General features: G+C 36.5%; 1 protein-coding gene across 1 annotated transcript; it reads right to left on the reverse strand.

Annotated features, from left to right (window-relative positions):
- Positions 1-12: 12 nt before the first annotated feature.
- On the reverse strand, positions 13-26239 carry LOC101746807 (uncharacterized). Its single transcript, XM_038014427.2, has 18 exons — positions 26043-26239; positions 25745-25885; positions 25413-25544; positions 23778-23888; positions 23336-23409; positions 22651-22799; positions 21594-21777; positions 20025-20226; positions 17669-17801; positions 12243-12419; positions 10451-10620; positions 7694-7865; positions 6928-7074; positions 6508-6578; positions 5502-5618; positions 3995-4090; positions 3165-3298; positions 13-2184 (listed from the first exon to the last, which is right to left on the reverse strand). The coding sequence occupies exons 1-18, from the start codon at positions 26118-26120 to the stop codon at positions 1974-1976; spliced, it is 2499 nt and encodes an 832-aa protein (XP_037870355.1). The 5' UTR covers positions 26121-26239; the 3' UTR covers positions 13-1973.
- Positions 26240-26354: the final 115 nt, after the last annotated feature.

Here is a 26354-nt window from a genome sequence, read left to right on the forward strand (position 1 = left end):
AGAAATGTTCGGTAGTGACAAAAAAACTTTATTTTCAAAAATTATATCAAATTTAAATACAATAATAATGGTAGGTATGTTATAGCCGACTTAACCTAATAGGTGTATGGCTCTAATAAAGAATGAAAAAAAAATGGTATGTGTTTATAGGATTTTTTTTTTGTTTATTGCTTAAATGGGTGGACGAGCTCACGGACCACCTGGTGTAAGCGGTGTGGGGGTAGTCATCATACAACGCAAGATATTTGACAGATGCCTGAAACGCGCTTACGACATTTTCAACATAAGCTTGCATATATACAAGTTCCGAACGACAATATTCGGACCGTCGGTCTCCCGAGCAATATCACCCACTCGGTGGCAGATCTTCCCTTTGTCGTTAAATATCCCACAAGTTCTCGCCCACCTGTCCTGGTGAAACTGGAAAGGCCTCCGGGCCACCAGTAATCCTTCAATCATAAAAAAAAAAAAACAAGTAGTTACCGGAGCCCATAGAAATCTACAACATAAATGCAGCCACCCACCTTCAGTGTTGTAAGGGTCTCACTTTCAACAGTACACGACTGTCGTCCTGCCCTTCAATCCGATACGCATTACTGCATCACGGCAGAAATAGGCAGGGTGGTGGTGCCTACCCGTGCGGACTCACAAGACCTTCTACTACCAGTAAATGATAGAATGTTCGAAAGACTCGTAGGTCAAGAGATTAGTGACGCTGACCACTTAACCAAGGAATCGGGGGTTAGATGGGGGTTGATTATACGATGGAATTAATATCTTTGTCAAAGACATCGGAAATTCGGAGTCTTCGTATTCTTATTTCGTGTATATGTGCTCAATAAATCAGAACAAATCCCAGATCAAGGTTGTCTAATGTTACCCTTACCCATGCTTTCCGTTTCCAACTTTCATACTACATATCCTCATTATTTTATTGGATTTTACACTTTACAACTGTGATAATCAAACTAACTACTTATGCACGTTCATAATGCCGGTGTTCGCTTACCTTAAGTAATACACATATATCTACATTTAAAACAAACATCTGAAACGGTATTTTAAGAAATTTAACCTATAACTATCAATTTGTTTTACACATTGATCTATACTAATATTATAAAGAGGAAAGATTTGTTTGTTTGTTTGTTTCGAATAGGCTCCGAAACTACTGGACCGATTTGAAAAATTCTTTTTCCATTAGAAGCCGACATTGTCCCTGATGAACATAGGCTACTTTTTTTTTTTTTTGGTTTCATGTGTGTTTTAATGTTTCCGAAGCGAAGCGAGGGCGGGTCGCTAGTATTTTGATATAGATAAGAATGCTCAACCGTATGATATTACCAACGAATTAAATCAGTTCCGCTTTACTTGTATCAAGCCGTTTTAGCTCGACGGAATGTTTGTTCAAGAGTAAAATACGATTTACATCCATTTCATTTAATACAATGAATTCCTATATACCAACTCATTTGAATAAACCGTTTGAATATGAGCTAAGGGAATTTCAAAATATTAAGGAAAGTGATTCAAAGCAGCCGATTGTAAGAATCTAATTAGACGATGCGATCCATATTTCTGTTTTTTATTGGGTATTATAACAAATATATTTCAAATATGACAAATCATTTATTCTTACTGATATTGCAAATCCATAGTAATATTACAAATGTAATGGAATGTAAAAAACGTATATGTTTGTCTTCTTTCATATCAAAACGAAGCAACAGAATTTTTTTGTTAAACTGATATTATTAGGTCAGGACACTGATATATTATGTTACCTTATATAAAAAAAAAAACTCCTACCCACTAGAAACTACACTCGCATTTTTCCCAGACCACGCGGGCAAAGCCGTGGCCAACATTCAGTTTTATTATAAGTCTTATCTTGTAGACCTTGTAGTATACAACAAAAAGTCAAGATCATTCATGCACACAAAAAAATAATGACAGTAAACAAAAATCTAATACTAAGCGGGAACATTGGCAATACTTTTAATTACTTCGTAATAGATATCGATGCCGTTCAAAAATACCACGACGTTCTGGTATTCGTTTTTAGCGTGAAGTCTTGAAACGGTGCGGATCTTCGGGGCGAATCCGAGGGCTTGTACGCCTCTGTTCCGTAACACAAGCATATCAGACGTGGCCAAACAAACAACCGGCTTGACATTGTAACCCCTGAAATAGATAGTCTTGTTATGTTACATCGATCGCTTTGTTGATTAGTGAAATCACAAGGTCTGGGTTAGTAGTCTTTGTTAGATAATAGGCTAGCGTTTCCGGGTCATCAAAATTTAACCCGAGTCTGTTGAATGCGTAATGTTTATCTGACCTTAGTCTTCTTATCTTATACTTAGACAGGATAATTAAATTTGGAATTTGACATCGAAATATTTACTAATTTCATCAAATTTAAAAAATAGTATTGTTTAAATTATGTAAATAAAAATGTCAAACTGTAATTTCTTATAGCACATTCTGTCCAATAAGCTGTTTACAAGCTTTCGTAATCGACTACTTTAAGATTAATTTAGTGTTCGGCCAATGTTTCTAATTCGACGATAATCACCTTATTTCAACAACTACATAACTTTTTTTCTTACTTATGCTGATAGCCTCTTAAGGCTGTAGGTGAGCTCACGGGGCTCAAACCGGAGTGTTGCCAACACTGGCCCTAGCAAGAGCAGTGCTTCGCAGAATCTACCACCGGATCGAAAACACGACCCACTGAGAAGATCCGGCAAGAAACTCAGTGTGTCTATGGGTTAGTTTACTCGTCGAGCCTTTTGTCGCAAGCGACGGGTTCGCCGAGGACGGCTACCGGTGCTTGAGGTACCTAAAAGCACCGTTAATGGACCGGAAGGTTCCGTAATGACGTGTTTAGGGCTACATCTACTAGATCATCAAGATATAGAATAATTTCATGTACTAGAGTAATTGGTATTTGTTCTTGTTGTTAAAAAAACACTATGTGGAACAACTGTAAAATACATGGTCTTGTTTAGACCGACCGCAAATTAAAGCGCAATTGCTTGAGGTATCCGCGAGTTGGTATCTCATAGACTTTTATCCAACAACTACATTAGCGTAAAATGCAAAAACATTCGCATAATATTAATTTGAAATGCATTTTTTAAATTATGCAATGAAATACTCACATACTAGTCACAGCAGTTCGTAAAGCTACCCAAAATGGATTTGAATCATCTACATCAGTCTCCCCTGAAAAGTCTTCACGCCGAATAAAACTCAATTCAGTATCATTGCCTGCTTTTTCCATCCAGGTATTTACCTAAGAATTTAAACGATCTAACTTAAATAATATTCTTACGGAGGATTGTACGTTATTCTTGATTATATTGTTGTATCTGATGACAAGCCCATTGTCAGTATTCCGTAGGCATAGTGCATTAAGATTACAGGGATTAGTATCATGATCGTCATCCACCCTAAGTGCCTGCCTTTTAGTAAAAAGTTTGCGTGCAGATTACCGGAGAATTGTACAATAATACATATGTTTCTGATACTTTACAATCCTAAATGTTCAAATGGTTCTAGAGTAAATGAATTCATAGAAAACATTGTATATTTTCATTTCAGAAAATTCAAAACGACAACCCTGTGAACACATTTCGCGTCGCATTTACTAATTCCATATCTCTTTAACTCCATAAATACAGAAAAGAGTGGAAAGTGTCCAGTTTCAGATGAGTGATTCGATGACTGTAAAGTCCACGTTATATGACCACAACATAACGTGACTACATTTAATTATTTTTTTGCCATAAATTGGACACTTTCACTGTCCACTTTCATATTAGATGAAATATTAGACTTTCTGATTGGAAATGATCAGGAATGTAATAATGTAGGTTAGGGATTCAGTTAAACTTAGAAATTATCTCGTCTAAGGAAATTATTTTCATATGTATTAATCTTTTTCTTTCTTTTTTTTCTTATACCTGTAAATTTTAATGTTTCAAATTACCATATTTTGAACATCCGAAATTTTTGCATCCGTTGATAACCTCATATCAATAGTTATTGTAAAATTCGTTGGTATAACATTCGTGGCGTATCCACCCTGGAAAGCAATTGGGAAAAATAATTACTCTAAAATTTGTATCTCTAAACACATGTAAAGCGTCAATGACCACTCAGGTCATTGACGCTCATGGACGTCATCAAAGTCCGAGGTACAACCAAGGTTCTGACTTTGCTACTGCTGAAAATTCTCATCAAAACTCGTTTGAAGAATTACACGTCATCAGATCTATTCGATATGTATGACAATTCGTTTTGTTTTCCGTCTGTCTCATGTTTTGTGACAGATGTTTTCATGTTTCATGAAGGTCAGTTTAGCTTGGTGTAACTTTACAAGAACTGTTATTTCTAAGTTTTAAAGCAGAAGGTAAAATATATGTCAGCGCAACGTGACAATTTAGTTAACTTAAAACTGGCACCAGGAGGACGGGACGACGCGTCGGCGGCTGCGGACTGCGATGCGGTCCGCATTTTCGTCGTCGCTGTCGTCGCCGAACATACTGTGGAAGAGCAACCCGGTCGGCGGTGTATCGCGTTCCGACCCGGCAGGCTGGTTCTGGCCCAGCGGGGTATCCCGGAACACCAGCGGCATCGCCCAGGCGGCCTGGTAGGGCCGCCATACCGCGGAGACCGACGTCATTGGTCGTCGACTATCGCCTCGACGACCCGTAGGTCGGGCGTCCTCGGGATGGCGCGTGTCTGGTTGTAGTGTAGACGCGGGAACCCCCCTACTCTGACCGGGGTTTGGACCCCGGACGGAGATCGGACGTCGTGTGTAAGAGTGCAGGGGAGTCGTTTAGTGGGTGGGCCCTAAAATTCCTTGGGCCCGCGGTCTGCTCCCAACACCTTGCAGATTGTTGAGTGCCACATACCCCGCGCGCCCCCTAGGCGCGGGGACCTCGTAGGAGATTCGGCCCCGGCCCGGAAAAAAAAAAGAAGGTAAAAGTCAACTGTTTCCTTAATGGTACGTATGTACCTAAACAACTGTTTAAGACGGTATTCAAGAGAATTCATCACTAAGCTACCCCACTACTCTACTATAAATACGAGTGACTATTGTCGATGTTATCATTTTAAAAACACCATCGAACCAGCCCCTTCATCATACATAAGTTAATTCATTATTATTAACACCAGGTGGACTGTGAGCTCGTCCATTCATCTAAGCTAAAAAAAAGGCACGACGTATTCGATTTACCTACCCACAGTGATTAAAACAATTATATTTTCTAAATGTTTGTACTATTAGTGTATTTTTATGGTACTCGTAAGACGTGATGCGATCTCGGGTGCTTAATTGATGTTTAGACGAAAGCAGAATTCCTGAAATGCTATATTTTTTAGTATTGTAAAAACACTATTTGCAAGTCTTACTTAATTGTCTGCAACACACGATCAGTTTTCAATCATTTTCAATTCTTATAGCTATATCAGTTTTGGATACTACTTACACGAATTATGTTTATATTGACACTGGTGTATCTTCCTTCATCGGGGCTATTTAAGGATTCCAATAAATTTCTTTGGGTATCTCGATACTTGCTTATTATGTCAATTAAATTATACACCTGCGTATTAAGCAATGAAATATTATGTAACATGACTCGTTTAATTACAAAATTACACTAAGCCGTTCCATTGTTTTACATATGAACCACCTTAAAATACGATGTTTTGATTTTGAATGCCTCTCGCATGTCGAAGTCTCGATTGCATAATAATATAACTAAAGGAAAACTCTATTCCACTTTGATAATGATTCTCTCAAAAGATATCCGGGGCAAGCAGTAGCCCAAGCAGGCAGTATGTATGTGAGTCGATCCATAGATTTTGACTGGTGGTAGAACCTCTTGTGAGCCCGCACGGGTGGGTACCACCACCCTGCCTATTTCTGCCGTGAAGTAGTAATGCGTTTCGATTTGAAGGATGAGGCAGCCGTTGTAACTATACTGAGGCCTTAGAACTTATATCTCAAGGTGGGTGGCGCATTTACGTTGTAAGTGTCTATGGGCTCCAGTAACTACTTAATACCAGTAAGCAATTAAAAAAAAACGCGAGTAGAAACTTAAAGGGTCACATCAAAACAAAAGATGAACCAATTTGAGCAAAATTGTCTTCGTTATATATTATTGTAAATAAACAACGTTCTTATGGACCGTCGGGTCAGTATTTTTGTGAAAAATATTTAGCATTCAGTATGTAGTTGTTCATGTCTCTACATATAATATGGGCTAAAATTAAAATTTGAGGTGTGAGTCTTGAAAGTTTAGTATGTGGTTTTAGATCTCATCCAGGAGACTTGCTCTTTTCGACGTTCTTATTGGGAACTAATGCAAACGAGGATTATATTTTGACAATGATACCAGCACGGTGCAGATTTTACTAGTGGCGAAAAATTGCTGTCACGATACAAATACGATAATAATTATTTGAATTAAATTGCAATAGTGGCGGTACCTTTTCCATTGCGGTATTCTCTGGCATACTATAACCATGCCCACCCACACCGTGAACAGTAAACTGGATTTCTGAAAATATCAAACACCACAAAATATGCTTTTGAATAAAACTAACGTTAACGTTCGCAAGATTCGTTGCGCAATATTCAGAACTTTCCATTTAAAGAAGATTCGATAAATGATGAGGAATGAATGAATTCCTAAATAAGATATTGTTGTCTTGAATAACGTTTTTTTCTAATCGCCAGAATTTCCCTTTTCATCAGCATCCACCTTTGATAATTAAAAAGCAGCTTAAATACGGCGAATTTAGTTTTAAACTTATGAAAATGTAGATAGTGGAAATGCAATGTAATAGTAGAAAATGTAGTATTTTATTCATATATTTTTTTGTATTATATACTATTTTATCACTTACGCCATGGTCTCCGATCTGTGTAAGTTGCAAACAATGTATCGTCTGTAGATGATAATCCCTCGTCTAGTGCGAAACCGATGTTTAAAGATTGAAACTCTGCGGTGTCTACAAACATTTTCATGCCCTTGTACCCACCAGTTTCCTCATCTGAAATTTTGAAATATTTTCAAGTAAGAAATGCACAATGATATTAACGAACGCAAGGGTCGATTATTATTATATTTTCATCACCCAGTAACAATGATCATCTTCCTCTGAATCTGTTATTTATTTTTGATGTGGTGATTAGTTAAGATCGACAAATGGGAAGATCTTCCACCAAGCGACTGATATTGCTTGGTAGACATACGGTTCAAATGATATTATTCAGAATTGATGTATCAGCAAACTTTTCTTGAAAATGACAGGCATCTATCGAAAATCTTCTGTTCTATTATAGCTACCGCTACAATTTGTATACAAGATGTTAGAAAACCATACTCAAGACAATAGGGCTGAAATACTTTAACGAAAAATGCAGTCTAAGTTAATGAAAGCTGACTCTCCACCGCGCATTGTACATGACCCTGAACCCTTTCTTATCAACTGGTTTCTAAAAACTTAAAAATTATTGCGAGCAGCGTACAATATAGTTTTTTTTTTCGTTAATATTTTCTATTGCGTCAGGAAATTTGAGAACCATTCCTTATACTCTAACACATAAAGAAAATCCTAATTAAATAAGTATCGTATTATGGTATATAAGTATTGTATATACATCAATTACCGGGCATGAACGTAAGATATATAGTGCGCAGCAACGTTACGTTATCACGAATAAGTCTCTTAACAGCTTCCATATATTGTATCCCAACATCCTTTGTATCCTGAGCTCCTCGCGCGAATATGTCGCCATTTTCATCCATAACTGCAGCGAAGGGCGGGTGCGACCATTCAGACTAAATGAAAATAAAGGACTCTTTATAGATTTCAATTATAAACTTCTTATTGAGTTTACGGCGAATCTCGGAAGTCAGCCCAAAATCATAAATCGAGTAGCATTTTATGTTAATATGTATATGTACAAAATCTCTTGTAGGTATATAACAATGTGCTAATAATATAATTCGGAAAAATATATTGTCCATCATTAATACTTGAATTTAAAAAAAAACATTTTCTATTGTAAAAATATTTGTCTTTTTTACTACTATTACTACTCAGAAAAACTAAATTGTGAGAAATCTTAATAACATCTGTTCTCGATTAGATTCTCTTGAAATTATTGTACTTTTTTTTGTTTTTTAAATATTGGAAGTATAATGATATTCGATATACTTATAATACATATTATAATAATACATATCGACGCTTGAAAGGCAAACGTGACTAAGCGACAATGCGTGAACTTTACAGTAGACTAATTTAAAGTTGAAATACCTGAAAAAATTCTATTTTAACGAATCTAGCTGTAGGATTGAAATTATTTTAATAGACCTAGAAATATATTTTTTTTGCGCCTCGAATATGGTTATTGCCTATCATTTATGTACAAAGCAGTTATTGTCGCTTAATCACGTTTGCCTTTCAAGCGTCGATATACTTTTCCGAAATTTTATTAGTTTCACACTCGGTATTAGCCGAACAATAGAATATTTCTTAACACAGCGATGACGCGCGCTGTATCTCTTAGAACTGTTGACACAAAACATACAAGCATGAAAACACCATAGTAAATCTACGGTTATTATTATAATTTAAACTTGCTTTGTTTTTGTCAATGTCGAGTGATAACAACACATCTAAGTTACTATATTTATCGTGTTTCTAGAAATAAAACACTATACATATTTATAATTGAGTTCTATTTTACGAATGATATTAGTTTCAACAGTAGACCTACCTACTGTAATGTATTGAAACGTTGTCTTCTCATTTACATCCATATACTACTCTTTTATCATCATTAAATTTGCAATTAGTTTGTTTTTAAATCTGTGTACGTCTTTACGATCATTCAGTCCACCTAAAGTTTTTTTTTTTTTACCTTACCACGTTAACTGCTCCCGTGATAAGTTCGTAAGGAACTTGTGTTACAGGTACCAGATAACGGAAATAAATGTATTTTTTTTTATTATACACATACATATGTTTAATATACATCCATAACCCTGGAAAAGACATTTATATTTACCATACAAATATCTTCCCTTGGCGGGATTCGAACCCGCGAGCCCCTTGTGTAGTGACCATGTCACCACTACACCAGACGGCCGTTTAAGTTTAGTTGTTACAGTCGATTAGGGATGCAATACCATCGGAATAGTGAAATCGCTGACTTTCGTTGAATTGGGTGGCAGCCGTTGTAACTCTACTAAGACTTTAAAACTTATATCTCAAGGTGGGTGGCGCATTTACGTTGTAGGTGTCTATGGGCTCCAGTAACCACTTAACACCAGGTGGGCTGTGAGCTCGTCCACCCATCAAGACAAGAAAAAAAACTGAACTTCGTTTGAACTTCGTTTCCAGAGGGATATGTCGTAAGTTAAAGGAAATAGTGTGTAGGGAAGTTCATTCTCGGCTCGGTTGTTATGGGGCAAGACTATTGACTAAAAAGTAGCACATTATAAGACTCTTGAACCGCAATGACAAAGAGCGCACCGATTCCAGATAGCAAGGCCGAACTTTGCTCCGTGGAGGCTTGTGAGATTGTCAATAAAGATGATGGATTTTTTCTAAAGAAACCTTCCGAACACTCCCCATGGGATACATGGCATAAACCACAAAAAGAAAAATTTTTGACAAACATATTTTTTCTCCTACCTACGCCGAAAGTTCGGTTTTCGTCCCGCTGTACAGGGAAGAAAGTGTAACTTTTTCTCCCGCTGTACAGGGAAGAAAGTGTAACTTTATCTCCCCGGGTACAAGGTCACATGCGCGTTAGTGTCTACGTCTGCTCTCACGCACCTAAAATTCTCCGCTATTGTTGTGCTCCGGTAATTTGTAATATTGTGTTAGTGTAAAAGTGAAATAAACAAAAGGTAATAAAATTTCATAGTGAAGTAAGTATTAATAAAAGATGAGTTCATCAGACAGCTCTTATTCAATTAGTAGTAGTTTATTTAAAAATAAAAAAAACAGTTAAATTGTTTTTTTTATGAGCACGGGGGTGCTCCATCCCCCCGTACCCCCGGCCAGGGCTTCGTCCTTAGACCCCGGCTCAGTACTCCACGAACTTTCGGCCTGGTAGGAGAAAAAATAGTATGTGCACCGCGGGAGAAAAGTTGGACATTTCCTCCGGCGTGTTTGCAATTTTACACGCGGGAGGAAATGTCCAACTTTTCTCCCTTGGTGCACAATGTACTAATGGTCATTAATGATGCGTGCATTATTGATGCACGATCTATGCGATTCCTCGAATTCTGTACCATAGTAACAAATAGAATACACTGTTTGGTATTATAGTTAAAAGTTAGGCGGTAGGAGCGATGAAATTTTTATGACGAATTTTCGTGAAAATAATATTTGATTTCAAGTTTCTTACCGCTTCAACAGGCACAACGTCCATGTGAGAGTTTAGCATGATGGCCGGTAGCGTCGGATCTCTTCCTTCAACGGTAATTACGACAACAGGTTTTCCATTAGGTCGATTATAAACATTAAAGGGAAGATTTGCTTCCAATGCTTGCCGTTTCCAAAATTCGATGGCATACTCTAAAAGTATGTATTCAAATTGTTGACATCTTTATTTTTATATAAATATCAAATTATAGTAAAATATTAAAACAAATAGGAAACTCAAAAAATTAAGACGTGACCTAATGGATAACTCGCCGGGTGTACTCGTATATAGCTATGCGACTTTATCAGGGTACAATTTAACAGACGATTGGACTTCAGAGTAGAATCACCCCATTCCTTAGCGTAATTTTTGTAAAAAGCATCTAGTGATTTCACTTGAAAATCGGCAGCAGCGCTCTCTGAGTAGTAAAGCAGCGCATCATGATAAGCTGGCAATTAGGTAGGTACTAATCGTAGGGCGTACTATAAGCGTCTTGTTTATTTTAGCCAAGAAATCCATGATGTCTACAGGTTTAGGTTAGGATAGCCGTTTTTCATTACAATTGAGACTTCAATATTGTGGTTCAAAGTGGGAAGACACATTCGTAACATGATACCTATCGGCTCCCGTAATCAACTGGGCTGTGAGCTGGTTAACCCGTCTATACAATAAAATTGAAAATTATAACAAAACAAAAAACATAGACCATGAACTCGTTTTACATTATGATAAAAAAAAAACTTGGTACATGCTTTCTTTTAAATTTAAATTACTTTTGTTTGGCAACCCTAAAATTTTACATTGCTTACTCATCAGCATTGCCTAAAATACAATAGAATCGCGAAGTATTCGAAACAACTGTTCCATCTTTAAAAATAAATGGATACAAAGTAAATCTAATTATTATGGAGGCTTGTATGTACACGTGTACACAGCTCCTACATTTGTATAAACTGAGCACAATGTTCATATTTTAGGTAACTTACCAACAATGTTAAATTACTTGATAAAAAAAATATAGTCTTGTGCAAATACATAAAACTTATGCAACAATATCACTTTCACGAAAAAATTATCGTCATTCCACTGCCAATACAATTTAATATACTCACATACATTGTATACATAACATTATGTGTAACATGACACATGCATATTTCAAACAATGTAAGATAGGATTTACCATCGGGTTAGAATTACACATTTTTTCACCGGTGGTAGGACCTCTTATGAGTCCGCACGGGTAGGTACCACCACCCCTATTTCTGCCGTGAAGCAGTAATGCGTTTCGGCTTGAAGGGTGGGGCAGCCGTTGTAACTATACTGAGACCTTAGAACTTATATCTCAAGGTGGGTGGCGCATTTACATTGTAGTTGTCTATGGGCTCCAGTAACCACTTAACACCAGGTGGGCTGTGAGCTCGTCCACCCATCTAAGCAATAAAAAAAAAAACCATCCGCTAGAAAGCGCTGTTTATACCAACCACCTGGTACCGCTACGTTGACCGACAGTGCGATTCTAAGCTTTTTTACGTTTTTCTCCAAACGCTACGAGTTCTTCTACAAACTAACTTTAAAATAATTCGCAGTAGTCAGCGATTTCTTTATTAGATGGCTGGCATTGTATGTCAATGACCGATGGTAATTACTTACCATCTACTACGCCTTTGGCTTGTTTGCCTGTCACAGCAATATAAAATACTCTTGTTGTAATTTAATCATTAGCAAGAGAAACACCCAAACCTAATCGAAATATGAAATATTTTTTACGTACTTAAGTTTTCTTCTTTACTTGTATCTATCTGTAGGTATTCCCTAAATCTTTGAACTGCCGGTTTTTTCAAATAACATTCATATTGATTCTTCACTGGAACCGTCTCCACACTCGTGACTATTATAATTAATACAGACCATAAAAATTTCAACATCTTCACAACAAATGTTTTGAAATCTACAAAATAAAAGAGTTATAGTAGAAACTGCTGACTCCGGGGTAATTGGTATAAATTAGCTTCTTTTATTGATAGGGTAAAATTGTATACAGTTTTTTGTAGACAATTTTTTTTTTTTTTTTTTTTTTTATGATTGAGGGATTACTGGTGGCCCGGAGGCCTTTCCAGTTTCACCAGGACAGGTGGGCGAGCAAAGGCTTAGCCAGGAGGGGTGGGATTTGCTAACAGCTACCCGAGCGCCTCCGAAGGAGACCTAACAGCTCAAGAGCAGCTGCTTCGCGAATGAATCTACTACCGAATCGGAATCGCGACCCGCTGAGAAGATCCGGCGAGAAACTCAGCGAGCTGATTCATGGGTTAGGTTGCACGGCGAACTCTTTGTCGAGTTCGACGAGTACGGTTACCGAGGTCCCTAAGCCTGCTCCTAGTGTTAGAGCTGAAGGCGTCTAATGCAAAGGTTATTGGATCTGATGGATCCGTAAGGACGTGTCTAGGGCGTCGACGGTGACTGGCTCCTGCGTGATCAGGATTCGGGGAGTAGTCAGCGGCGGCAACGATAAGGCGATTATCATGACGCATAGCCTTATCGAAGTACCGTTCCGACGCTGACTTCATGTATTTCTGGATAGATTCGAGGCCTAAGTCGTCGTGTAGGTCAACGTTCCTCACGAACCACGGAGCTCCGACGGCTAACCTGCAAAAGCGGGATTGTAGAGATTGGAGGGTGTCTATGTGTGTGCGGGCCGCGTGAGCGAACACCACATTCGCGTAAGTCATGACGGGCCTTATGCAAGTTTTGTAAAGTGTCACCTTGTTCCGAAGGGACATTTTACTCCGCTTACAGATCATGGGGTAGAGTCTACCGAGAATAAACGCGGCACGGTCACGGACTGATTTTATATGCGCGCGGAATGTCATCGATGCGTCCAGGGTAACGCCCAGGTACTTGACCTTCCTGGCCCAGGGTATGGGCTGTCTAAAGAGAGTAATCGGGGGTGTGAGATTCCTCCTCCTAATCCGGGAGGAAATCCGTGTGGAGCTTCCCCTCTGAAATAGCACCGCAGTACTTTTCGCTGGGTTGATGTCTATGCGCCATTTTCGGAACCACTGTCCTAGGGCTAGGGCTGCGCTCTGAAGCTTCTCCGCGATTAGGGACTTGTTTCTACTGAAATAGTAAACAGTCGTGTCGTCAATTTATTTGCTTGAAGCAAAAAAGCAAATTCGTAGTTTGGGAGGCTTAAACGACAGAGAGAAGATCTTCCACCGAGCGGCTGATATTGCTCGGTAGACCGACGGTCCGATTGTTGTTGTTTGGAACTTGTATATATGCGCTTTATCTTGAAAATGTCGTAAGCGAGATTCAGGCCTCTGACAATTATCTTACGTTTTTTATGATGGCTACTCGCCACAGTAGCGAGAACTGAACTCAATTCCGAAAAACGTGTTATAAAATGTTTTGATAATTCAATTATTCGTTGTCGTAATTGTATCTTTACTAAGGGACCATACTTTGAAGGTAATCAAATTAATTTGGATGAATAGCTAAGATTTTGTGTATTATTGATCTTTTCCCGACACTTTCGTGGCAGTATTTACCACAGAAAAAATTTGGATGAGTTCATCTATTGTTACATAAAAATCGACGGTCGATATTACGGATTACTTGAAGTTAAAGGTATTCCATTTTTGTTTATCTACAAAAACCATGGTATCATGACCTATGTAAATGTAGTATTTGCTCACGCGGCCCGCATGCACATAGTCTCTCTCCAGGTCATCGTTTCTGCAGGATATCCGCCGAAGCACCGTTGTACGTGAGGAATGTCGGCCGTCACGACGACTTTAATTTAGATACGTAAATATCTTAAGGTAGCGTCAGAACATTACTTCAACAAAGCGACGCGACACGATAACCCTCTTATCGTAGCCGCTGCTAAATACATATCCGACCCAGGTGACGGGGCAATTCAAAGCCGCCGTCGATTCCGTCGACCTCGTCTGAAACGTGTCTTGTCGGATCGTCCGAATTTACTCGCGGTGCTTTTAGATCCTTCAAGCACCGGTCATCGTCCTCGTCATTAGTGCTAGTGGTAGCAACGTCCACAGGTTAGAGCCTCGTGAGCTCAACTACTCGCCCGGTGAATCTAGTATGACCCCTCGAGGTCACTAGAATAGGTAGGAAAAAAAACGTCCTTATCGAACTCATCAATTACGATGAAGAGTTCGACGAGCGAACTAACCCATAGGCACATTCCACTGAGTTTCTAGCCCGATTTTCTCAGTGGGTCGCGATTCCGATCCGGTGGTAAATTCTTCGAAGCACTGCTCTTGCTCACTGTTAACAAAATCTTTCAAGTTGTGCCCGTAAGAAGCTGAAATAGTCCCATTGCCTACCACTAATACATACAAAAAAATGGATGGTACGAAAGAAAAAACTAATAGAAAAAAAAATTTAAGCAGTAGGTAAGTATTTTATTTTCTCAAGTTTACTTTATTTTTATTGTGAACAAAAAATCTGAAAGAATGGCCGTTTTTTCATGAATCATACAATTAATTTTCTAAGAATACACTTTCAAAACGTATTTTTCACTTAATTCAATTTCAATTAAATTGACGTATCAGGTTATTTTTATCACGACCTATTTAAAACAACGATAACAAGAAAGGTATTGAACTCAGTGCGCAACAATTTAATTAATAATGCAAATTAAGATCTACTACTATCTTAAGCAGAAGGTTCGTGGCTTTTAAGGTTCTTATGTGGAAGATGTTATAGTACCTACATGATTGTCATTGCTTGTGTTCAAATGGTGATCTTAGCAGAAACGCGTGAGAGTAAGATTTTTTTTTATTCTGCCAGAATGTTTTTCATTACACAATATTATTCGTGAAACATACAATACTCTGTGAATACGTGATATGTATTATTTTTATTTAATATATATATTAGTTTATCTTCGGGGTAGTCCTATCTATCAAATAAGAGTGAAGGGGTAACCGTACAAAATTGAAACAGGCAGTAGTGTTGGACAACTATCAAAATCGCTAAATACCTACTCAAATTACTAGCCTAGCTTTGTTAATTATTTCCATTATGAAGAAACAACATCAAGTAATAAAAATAAATGAAACAAAAAATGTACAATGGAGCGTTAAGGTCGCATTTACAAATAACGTTTATAGTAAAATAACTACTGACTTCAATAGGTGCTTAACATTTTTGGCATAACGCATTTGCGCTATTTCGCAAATGATTAAATCTATAAATTAAACAAGACTGAAGACTCAATATTTTTAGTTTTTATCGTGCACCCTTTAATTAGCAACTTCCTTTATTATTCAATGCTATGATCATTCCCAGTTGTGGATTCCGGAAATATATGCATCGTGACACTGACCGGTAATCGAATCCAGATTCCCATATTACGTTAGTCAGGCTCAAATTCATAGACATTAGACACCTAGACGATTTGAGCATTGACTGAACTTCATTCGGATTGCAACATTACAAAAAATACGGTAGAAAATGTGTGTAGTGTTTTCACACTCACTCACTCACTGTACACTTGTTGGCCTGACTAGTTATTTAAATCACTTAATTCCCTTAAGCTTGAATTTGAATTAAAAACTGAAATTCTTTACTATTATTAATACACAGCCGTTATAGAAATCCATTTGAAATTTAGGATTGAAAACGCAGCACTATCGTGAATGATGCCGATGAGTAACGGTAACTCTTTTACAATACGGAGTCCAACAGTTTGATTCTGCATCCAAAATATTAATAATAATAAAACTTACCAATAATTAACGCAATATATTTTTAAATGAGACATTTACGTCTATGTACGTTCAGAAAATATTTACTGAAATATGTCCGACGTTACAAAGAGCTAACACAGCTTTGTCAAAAATAGATCGATCGTTCTACACCGCCTTATCTAGTCTATTAACATAATTTATGTTAAAACTAGCTTTTGGCGCGCAGTTTCGCCCGCGTGGACTAACTACATTTTATGTCGCGTAGGTGGAGAGTGCTGCTCAGCAGTGAAATGAAAGTTAAGACTATATTCCCAGAGTTCAAACCATGGTCATACCGAACTTGTTACATATTTTTTATTACTTAGAGCTCTCGGCCCACCTGGTGTTAATTGGTAACAGGAGCCAACGCTACTGTCGCTACCCATCCTCGAGACATCAATTCTATTCTCAGTTTTACAGTAGTACAACGGTTGCCTCACCTTGCAAACCGAAACGCATTGCTGCTTCACGGCAGAAATAGGCAGGGTGGTGGTCCTTCCCGTGAGAGCTCCAAAGATGAGTAGGGGATAAACTGCTTGCCATTAAGCTTGGTCAAAATTCGTTGAGGGATTTGGACTTCAAAACGTAACCGAGTGATTGGTATTAAAATGTTAATCGCAATGCACCATCCATGTTTCCGCAAAATTGTTTCTTTTTAGAATTCACACCATAGTTTCGATGTTGCCAACTCATAAATAGTTTGCTGTTACTGTTCAGTAACGTCAGAAATCAAAGCAGCACGGTGAGCAGAGTAGCTTCGATCCACGCCGTCCAGTTGAAATTGACAAAAAGAAATATTTATGTTTGTCATAATAACCCTGAACTGTTGTCATGTTTAAGGAATTCTGCCATTTTGCAAGTGGTCTGGAGCGTATCTATGTCCAATTTTGTAATTGGTTTTCACAATGATAGCACCTTCTTTTTTTGTGTAGAGCTCTATTTTAATTATCGGAATAATCGTATAGTATAACAGCTGTAATATTTCTGTTACCACTTCCACGAAAATAAAGTTCACAAAATGTAAATTGGACTTTTCTTGGACTACCTCTTATTAATTAAATTTATTCAAGTTGTTATTTATTTATCATTAGGTATTACAAATAATGATGTAGAAAAAATTCACATTATTGTATAACTGACTCCGGTGATGATCATCTGTCGTTAGTTGTGCATAGAGCTCAAGGTATTTGTGACACTCAACGCCTGTAGCATGTGAAGGATGTTTTAAGCTAGAACAGCTTGTTTCTTGGGTCGGGTGTCGAAACTCCTACAAGGTTGCCGCGCCTATGGGCACGCCGTGTGGGACTGGTCGGTCCGCAGATGTTAGGAGCGAACAGCGGGCCCAAGGATGGAATTTGGAGCCCTACGCACTAAACGACTCCCCTGCACTGTCGCCCAAGCGTCCGATCTCCCCAAGGTCAGAAACCGGCTGGGGTAAGGGGTTTACCGCGGTCAATACTGCAACCAGACGTGCTGCTCATTTTAACAGTATGACTGACGGAGCCTTCGAGGCGAAGCGGAGGCTCTGGAATGACGACGGTATCGGTGCGGCAGTTCGTCAGACCGTCCAGGCTGTCTGCCTAAGGGGGTGAAGCCGGTTGGTGATTTACCGCGTTCCGACCTCGCAGGTTGGTTCTGGTCCGTTGGGGTATTGCGGAACACCAGTGACACCGCCTTGTCTACTAGACCTAGAAGTACCTACTAGAACCAGCAGACATACTACAACTAGACCTCAAAATACTGTTAGTTCTTTCTAAGCGTAAGGAAACGTAAATGTCTATTTTTTTTATACAAACTTAAATTGTAGCTATCGCAATATTCCATTGTCGACGAATAACACCTCTGTCGTGACCACGAAACTGTATTCGAAAAGTCGGTATTTTTTTTAAATTAAACGTAGTTTACTTAAGTTAAGTCATTATTTTTTTTATATTTTAAATAATGATGTAATAACACCCTATTTAAAAGAGAACGGAATACTATTTTATAGCCTACTTTACTGAGATAAATACACAAACATAAACACAAACCAGACCTATATATTTTTCCAAAACGGCGACCTCCCTAATAGTAATAATGAATATAGTACATAATTTTGAAAGTTGCAAAAGTTCACTCAGGATAGAGAAGAATCTCAAAAACCAGTATACACTTTGTTATTGCAACTCACTCTATTCAAGATCTTAGGTCAGTAGTCGCGTGTCAAGCTCGCAATTTTCGTTTGAAAACCTGGATCTGCTGTGGGAATTCGTTCTTTCTTTTTTGTACCGTCGTTCCTCGGAACGTGCTTTTAGAAATTGTTTCAGATGATCCCATTATCTCCATTTTACCGTCCCATCATAGAATGTGGAAAGACAGATCCACCAGAAGTATGTTTGACACTTACCATCCGGTTCTATAAGTTACTCAATTCCATGGTGTTTACAGAACATCATAATAAATCGCTCTACAAATGAGGTTTGAAGTGTTCACTCACCATAAAAGCAATAAATAGGATGTATTACAGAAGCAAGACAACGCATTGAAAAAATAATCTTTTAAAATCGTTCGTAGCCTTTTAAAAAATATTTTGGAATAACGTACACCCTGTATGAACTGGAATTGGAATAACATACACCTTGTACCTATGTTATTCCAAAATAATTTATATTTGTACATGTGAAGCCTATAAAATCAAAGGCAGCTAAACGCCTTAGAATGTAGTAAAATGGATTAACTATGGCGCCATCTTGTTTAGTTAGTTGGACACGCTTTAGTATTTTCATGTTATAACGAATGCAGATAAATCTTTAGCAAATTCAGTTCAAAAAATTTATTTCTACTCTGTACTCAAATATAAACGAAGTTTTATCATTTCAAATTCAGATTATTAGTAATATTCTCATTCTTTATAAATCTGCTTTAAAATAAAGAATATCGTAGCTACCCGAACAAAGTTATTTCAGTTTCTCAAACCGGAAGTGTTGCTAACACTGGCCCTAGCAAGAGCTATACTTCGATGGATCAGGAGAATCCATAATGACGTATTTAGGGCCGACTTTTGTAGTTTACCTGAATATTTTTGTACTGTATTTTTGTGAAGTATTTGAACTGTTATTGAAGCCAAAACCAATATTAATAGTTAGAAAGCTATTTCAAACAGGGAATAGTTTTTTATTTTTTTATGATTGAAAGATTACTGGTGGCCCGAAGGCCTTTCCAGTTTCACCAGGACAAGTGGGCAGGGATTAGTGTGAACGACCGCGACAACTAGAGCACTATTTTTTTAACTTACCTATTCAGTGGTAGTGATGGTAGCAAGGTCCTATTCCAGCTACGCCCGGACGGGTAGATGAGCTCTCGGGCACAACCTGAGAGAATTTACTAACACTAGCAATAGCAAGAGCAGTGCTTCGCTGAATCTACCACCGGATCGGAATCACAACCCACTGAGAAGATCCGGCGAGAAACTCAGTGGGTTTCCAGATCACGTATCATAAAATAGTCTTTTCTGACGCATAACTTTTTACATTTAAAATGGCGTCAATAGTTTACCTCAGCTAGCTGTGATTAGAACGCACGAAAGAAGATAAGCATTTCACCTACAAAAACACTGTTTCGCTTGTGTTCGTACATTACCTGTTAGTTTCTGCTGTTATTACAACAGAATCCTAATTCAATAATAGTATTCAATAATAAAAAGTGCTAATTAGGAAAATATAAAAGCTGTAGGGGTTTTAACAGAACTGATTAATGATATTCGTTAAATAAACAACAAAATGATTTTTTTGTACTTTTATTTCAACAATAACTATCTTTTATTAACTGTCACTAATTTTCTCATCGTCCTCTAACAACATAACATGTTCGGTTTCGACGGTCGTTTCGGAATCTTCACTCTTTTCTTCGTTTAATTTCTTACGTTCCTTGTATTCCTCAACTTCGTCCATCGCCGAGAACACTGCTTTCTTTTCGATTTTAGCCAAAATTTTTTTGTCGTGGAAACTGTGATTGTGCGGATTTGCCCTAGCAATAAAATTAGTAAGATAATAATAAAAAAATAAGGTAATAATCTTATCGAAGTAATAGTACTGTTTTTATTTTATATTTCTTGACGATGATAGCCCGTCTAGCTGGCCCTTCAGAGCAAGTGTGAAAATAGCCCCGGTAATCAACAAATTAAGGAGCGGACGGTTAGCGTGGTATGAACATGTGATGCATAGAGAGGAGATTTATGGAAATGGTAGTGCAAGATAGAGGGGGAAGAGGTCGACCGAAGAAGACATGGATGGAGTGTGTGAATGACGATATGAGAGAGAGGAGTGAGTGTTGAGTTGACGGCTGATAGAAAAGGATGGAAGAGAAAAATTACTGGTGCTAGGACCTCTTGTGAGTCCGCACGGGTAGGTACCACCGCCCCGCCTATTTGTGCCGTGAAGCAGTAATGCGTTTCGGTTTGAAGGGCGGGGTAGCCGTTGTGACAATACTGAGACTTTAGAACTATATCTCAAGGTGTGTGGCGCATTTACGTTGTAGATGTCTATGGGCTCCAGTAACCACTTAACACTAGGTGGGCTGTGAGCTCGTCCACACATCTAAGCAATAAAAAAAAATTATTTTCTTTTGGGGTAAGGTGGAGAAACAGAAGATAGTCCGTCTGGCAGCAAAATATTATCAGAGCCAGTGATATTATGTAATTACCACGTGGGTGCGTGACAGAGACATTGAGACATTAGGTTGAAGACTCAATTGTGTGACAGCTGTCCTAATCCTCAAACAGTAGATGGTGGTGGTTCCTCCCTATACGGGCCCATTTGCTTTACCTCCAGTCAGAGTAGTGTTATATTAATGTTCTTCTGTAAACGTCTAATATATGTTAACATTATAAGATATTTTAGACTCTTACTTAATCAGAGAAGCGATACAAGTCTTTTTTAACTTCCGAATAAAAAAATAAAAACTAAAAAAGTTATGGACTCCAAAATCTTATGAATTAATTATAATTATACGTATTTTCAATGTGGCTACATTTTTAAACTTTAAAAAAGTATACTTTTTATTAGATAGATAGATCTATTTAGATACAAATAGCTTTAATTTAAATATTTCCATCTTGGTCGTCACGATGAACGTATGAAAAAAATATCAAACAAAAAGTAGAAGTAGTCATATTTTCATTGTGCATTAAACCCGCTGAGTTTCTCGCCGAATCTTCTCAGTGGGTGGCGATTCCGATCCGGTGATAGATTCAGCGATTACCTTTACTGGGGCTAATGCTAGCAAATGTTTTCACTGTGCCCCGTGAGTTCTCCCACAAGTTCGGTGAAGCCCTTGAGATAGCTAGGTAGGCAATAAAATGTATCAATTATATGTTTTTCTCACAATTCATTCACCTGTTTATGACAATGTTTCCTTTGGTTACGACGAAAGCTCTACACTTCTGGTCTCTGTAGTTAACACAACGCCACCGCTTTAAGCCATTTTTGGTCGTGGAGGAGTTCAAGTTGTAAATGTAACGATTAAGGATTATTTGCAAACACCCTCGTATTGAAACGGTATACTGAAGATTTAAAGCCGCTGTAACATAAACAAAGCTGTTTAGATTTAAATAACGCTAAGAGGACAATATCAACGAGATGAGTAACGCCATTGTGGTAATACTTAAACTGTAATATCGATTTGTAACAAGATTGCAATTTTTTTTATCGGTATTGGAAGTAGGGTGGCACGCAGTGACTTAGAGATACAATGGGGTTAAAGAAATAAGCTATGCTTATTTTAGTAAAACACTAACATGTTTAAAGTAACCGGTACTTAATTGCTTACAAAAATTCAATGAAGATTCGAAAACAGTTTCATTAATAATATTTTAAATCAAACCCGCCTATTAAACACCAAATTTTTACAAATTATTTAATCTAATTTAAATGACTTTCACGGTTGAGTCTCGCAATAATTATTTTCATTTAATTATTTATCCGACGTTTCCAGTTTTCGTAATTTCCAACAAAACACACATAACAAATCTACTTATGTATTTTTTTGAACTGAAAACTTCTTTAGAATCGTTGTGATTTCAAACCGGATGCAACGGAAAAAACGACAGGTAAGAGACACAAATACAAAAATGTGTAGGATGAAGCCAGCAAAGAATGAGACAGAAATATACATACTATTTAATACAGCGCCATCTGTGAGATTTTTTAATACTAACGTGTGTATGAAAGCTCTTGTAGTGAATTTTAATTTAGGATTATACGTGAAATTAAAATATCAATTCACAGAGGGCGCTACCTTACAATTATTTACTAATGACAAAATTTTACATATACTTAAGACGTTTAGGATAATTGTATTTTAATTTTGGAAGGTTTCACTTCTACCACGTGTGAATTGCACACATTTTGTTTTTTTTATAAATTTAGCAATCATCTTTATTCTCTTACTTACATTCACATTTTATTAATTTATTTTTAATTTTTTTGGATGTATGGTCTTCCTGTGGGAAATCACTGTTATGAGCTTCTGAATAATCCATGACATCAAAGTCGTCTTTAATACCAACAACTAACGATCCTGCAGAGCTGACCTTTATTGGACTGTAATTAATGTGTACGCATTAAATAAATTTACAGGCATTTCACTTTTAATTTTCTTCAGGGCAATTTATGATGTTATTTTCTTAAATTAAAGTCTATTATAAATTGTTTTTTTTATTTATTGCTTAGTTGGATGGACGAGCTTACAGCCCACCTGATGTTAAGTGGTTACTGGAGCCCATAGACATCTACAACGTAAATGCGCCACTCACCTCGAGATATAAGTTCTAAGGTCTCAGTATAGTTACGACGGCTACCCCACCCTTCGAATCGAAACGCATTACTGCTTTACGGCGGAAATAGGCGGGGTGGTGGTACCTAACCGTGCGAACTCCCAAGAGGTCCTACCACCAGTGATAAAATTATTATAAAATAAAAATAAAGAAATAAAAAAATTAAATTAAATAAAAAAATCATTATATAAAATGAGTTGGTTTGTTAAAAAAAGTTTGAACAATGATTTGCAGGTGAACGTTTTTGTCTAACACTTAGTAGTTACAGTTACTTTAGAAAGAAATAATTTTAAAATATAGTACCTGAAATTGGAATCTTCGTGTTTTATAAGCACTTTCTGTGCTAAAGATGGTATTTCTATATGGGGCAATGTTACCTGTTAAAAATGTAATTCAAACCTTATACAATCTTTGATTTTATTACTTATGATAGCATTCTACCATACGGCCCACCTGATGTTAAGTGGTCACTGTCGCTCATGGACATCAGCAATACTGTCACCGTTTCAGTTAATCAGCTCATTTCATAGCCAGATGATATGAGGATTAACAGTGGTGGATGAACAAGAGTTTTGCTCCTGTGAAAGGTTGTATGACAATTTATCATGTAGCTTTTAGGTATCAAAAATATCATGTAGCATATGACTTTATAAGTCTAGCGTTCCACTTTGAAAAGGGAGAGATTACTATGGATTTAAAGAACTAGGCCAACGAGAAAATTTAAAAAACTAAACAAGGAGCTTACTTTGTCTATGGTTTCTGAATGTGAAGAGGCTTTTGTAACTTTTCTATCAGGAGTTTCATCTGCATCATGTTCCTGATAGAATTCTTCATTATTTTCGAAGTCATTTGGAATCTGGCAATCAAATTAAAAACTTCAATCAAGTTTGACATAGTAATTCTATTAGGGCAAATTTTATAAGAACTCTTCCTGAAATCAAAGACTTATTACTACTAGATTAAATATTCTGTTGCTACTGATCATATTTAGTAACAATCTACTTTTTGGTTCCTTTAAATCCCTGGAAACAGATCAGTAGTTAAATAAATAATCACAATAATTTTATTTTGTCCTTAATTACCATCATTAACACTAACTACTATTATTAATTAGATCATTAATAATTTTGCACTTGGACTTTAAAGAATTCACCTCACCTGTAGAATAACGATAATATAATATCCAACTTAGCTAAAGCTGATCTAGTTCTAGCAGAGTTCGTGTGAGTAAAATATGAAACATGTACTAAAACATTTTTAATCTATTTTCCCTACCTTTTTGCTGGTAGCCTCGAGGTGCTATTCCAGCTATGCAGTTTGGTAGGTGAGCAGTAAAACAACAAGAATTTACACTTGGCTTGGATAATGAATAATGTTTTGTTCTCTTTAAGGCAAGAGTTTAGTCCTGTTATATATCTTGTTATATACTATACACAGATATCATATTCTTTATCATAATGTTAGTTTGTAAGGAAACCATTCTCATACTGAAATGGTAATAGTATTATTATTTAAACCAAAACAACTGTTTGGTCAGAACCTGAAAAATTACATCGTGTGATTTCTTTACTTTGAATATTACTTTGCTAGTGTTGGTAGTTACAGAATTAAAAGTGTAATATTGGTAGATTACTGTTTCAATTTACAAATATTCCATTTTAATCTTGGTAAATGTACCAAAAAAAACTTGAATATTATTTAAAATACAACAGGTGCATTAGAAACTCAACTAGCCCAACTAGCCCTAAAGAAACTATTAAAAACATCAAAACATAAACCGAAAATATTATCCACTATACAATTATTGTTACCATGTATTTTGGAACCCACAGATTTTCTTTAATTACTATGTTAATTTTATCAAATATTTTTTTTATTTGGTTTTTCTGTCAGGAATTGTACATCTATAAAAATATATTAATGTGAGTTATTACATATTCTTTGGATTTATATTTTGATTAGTAACACAGAAACGGCTGTGTGGATTTAGTAGATATTTTTTTATATATTTAATGTGAACATAGTTTATAACATTAATTAATACATATTATATTTTTTATCAAGATAAATGTCATAACCCAATAATACAAGGTAATTCTAACAAATTTAATGGTGCATTCACTGGTTTGTGTCTTACATACAAACCGATCTACTCATTGAATTATAGTTTGCAGACCAGAGTTATAAAACGTTTTATACGTAAAAAAAACAACATTCATTTTGAATTGAAAATTAAACGCTAGTGAAACTGTGGGGCATGTCTAGTGTTGTGGCTATGTAATATATAAAACGTATTGTAATATTCTCTATACTATGACACTTGTGTTATAAGAAATTTTGAATAATTTCAATGTTAAACAAAACAATCTTAGATACTCACAATATTTTGTAAGCCTTTTATGTGAAGTGATTTAGCAGCTTCAATAAACTGTTGTAGATAATCACCTGCGACAATTACTTCTCCTGTATATATGTATTCTAGAAGTAAACATAATGTGTGGTGGGATACATTCTGAAATTAAGTTTGCTAACTGAAATTGACATATTAATTTCTATAGTATATTCGATATAACATAGATAACTTAATTATAGAATCCTTTCTCAGAGAATCGAAAGTCTTCTTGAAAAGAAAGAAGTATAATTATTTCAGAAACCACTAAAGCAGATACTTTTACAAGTTGTAAATACTATTCAATATTCAACAATACTTACATTAAGAAATATAATAGGATGTGGACAAGGTGCTGAAGCTATTAAGTCTTTTAAATATGGACTAGCTAATGCAAGTAACACTTGATGAACTTTTACAAAACGTCCATCAGAAGCAAGAGTCATATCGACAAATTCACCATTCTGAAAATTTTATAAAACACACATCAAACAATTTTATTTATGGTACAATTCGTATCAAAAAATAATCGCGTTTGGTAGGTAAAACCAAACTTAGATTTTAAAAAACTACAATACATTGCCTACAAATGCAATCCATTAAATTTTCAGGGAAATTTACCTGTTGCAAAGTGCTAAAGCCATCGCAAATACTTGACTGATATGAATCCCAACTTAACGAAAACTGTGCTTGTGCCATTATTGTATTTATTTTTAATTTTATGGGATTTGAGGGATCGTTTGTAGTGAAACATAAATAAATACTTTGCTATTGGAATTTGAAAGTAGTATGTAGGTCACTTTTTCTAACAGAAAAGACGAAGGTATCACACCATACAGCCTACGCTTTAAATTTTTGTTATATGAGAAATACTATAGAGCGAAAATTTATGTGAAGGAAATTTTAAATCATTAATTAATTGAGCTGAAATTA

Source organism: Bombyx mori, chromosome 12 (assembly GCF_030269925.1).
Source record: "Bombyx mori chromosome 12, ASM3026992v2".
Classification (NCBI taxonomy): domain Eukaryota; kingdom Metazoa; phylum Arthropoda; class Insecta; order Lepidoptera; family Bombycidae; genus Bombyx; species Bombyx mori.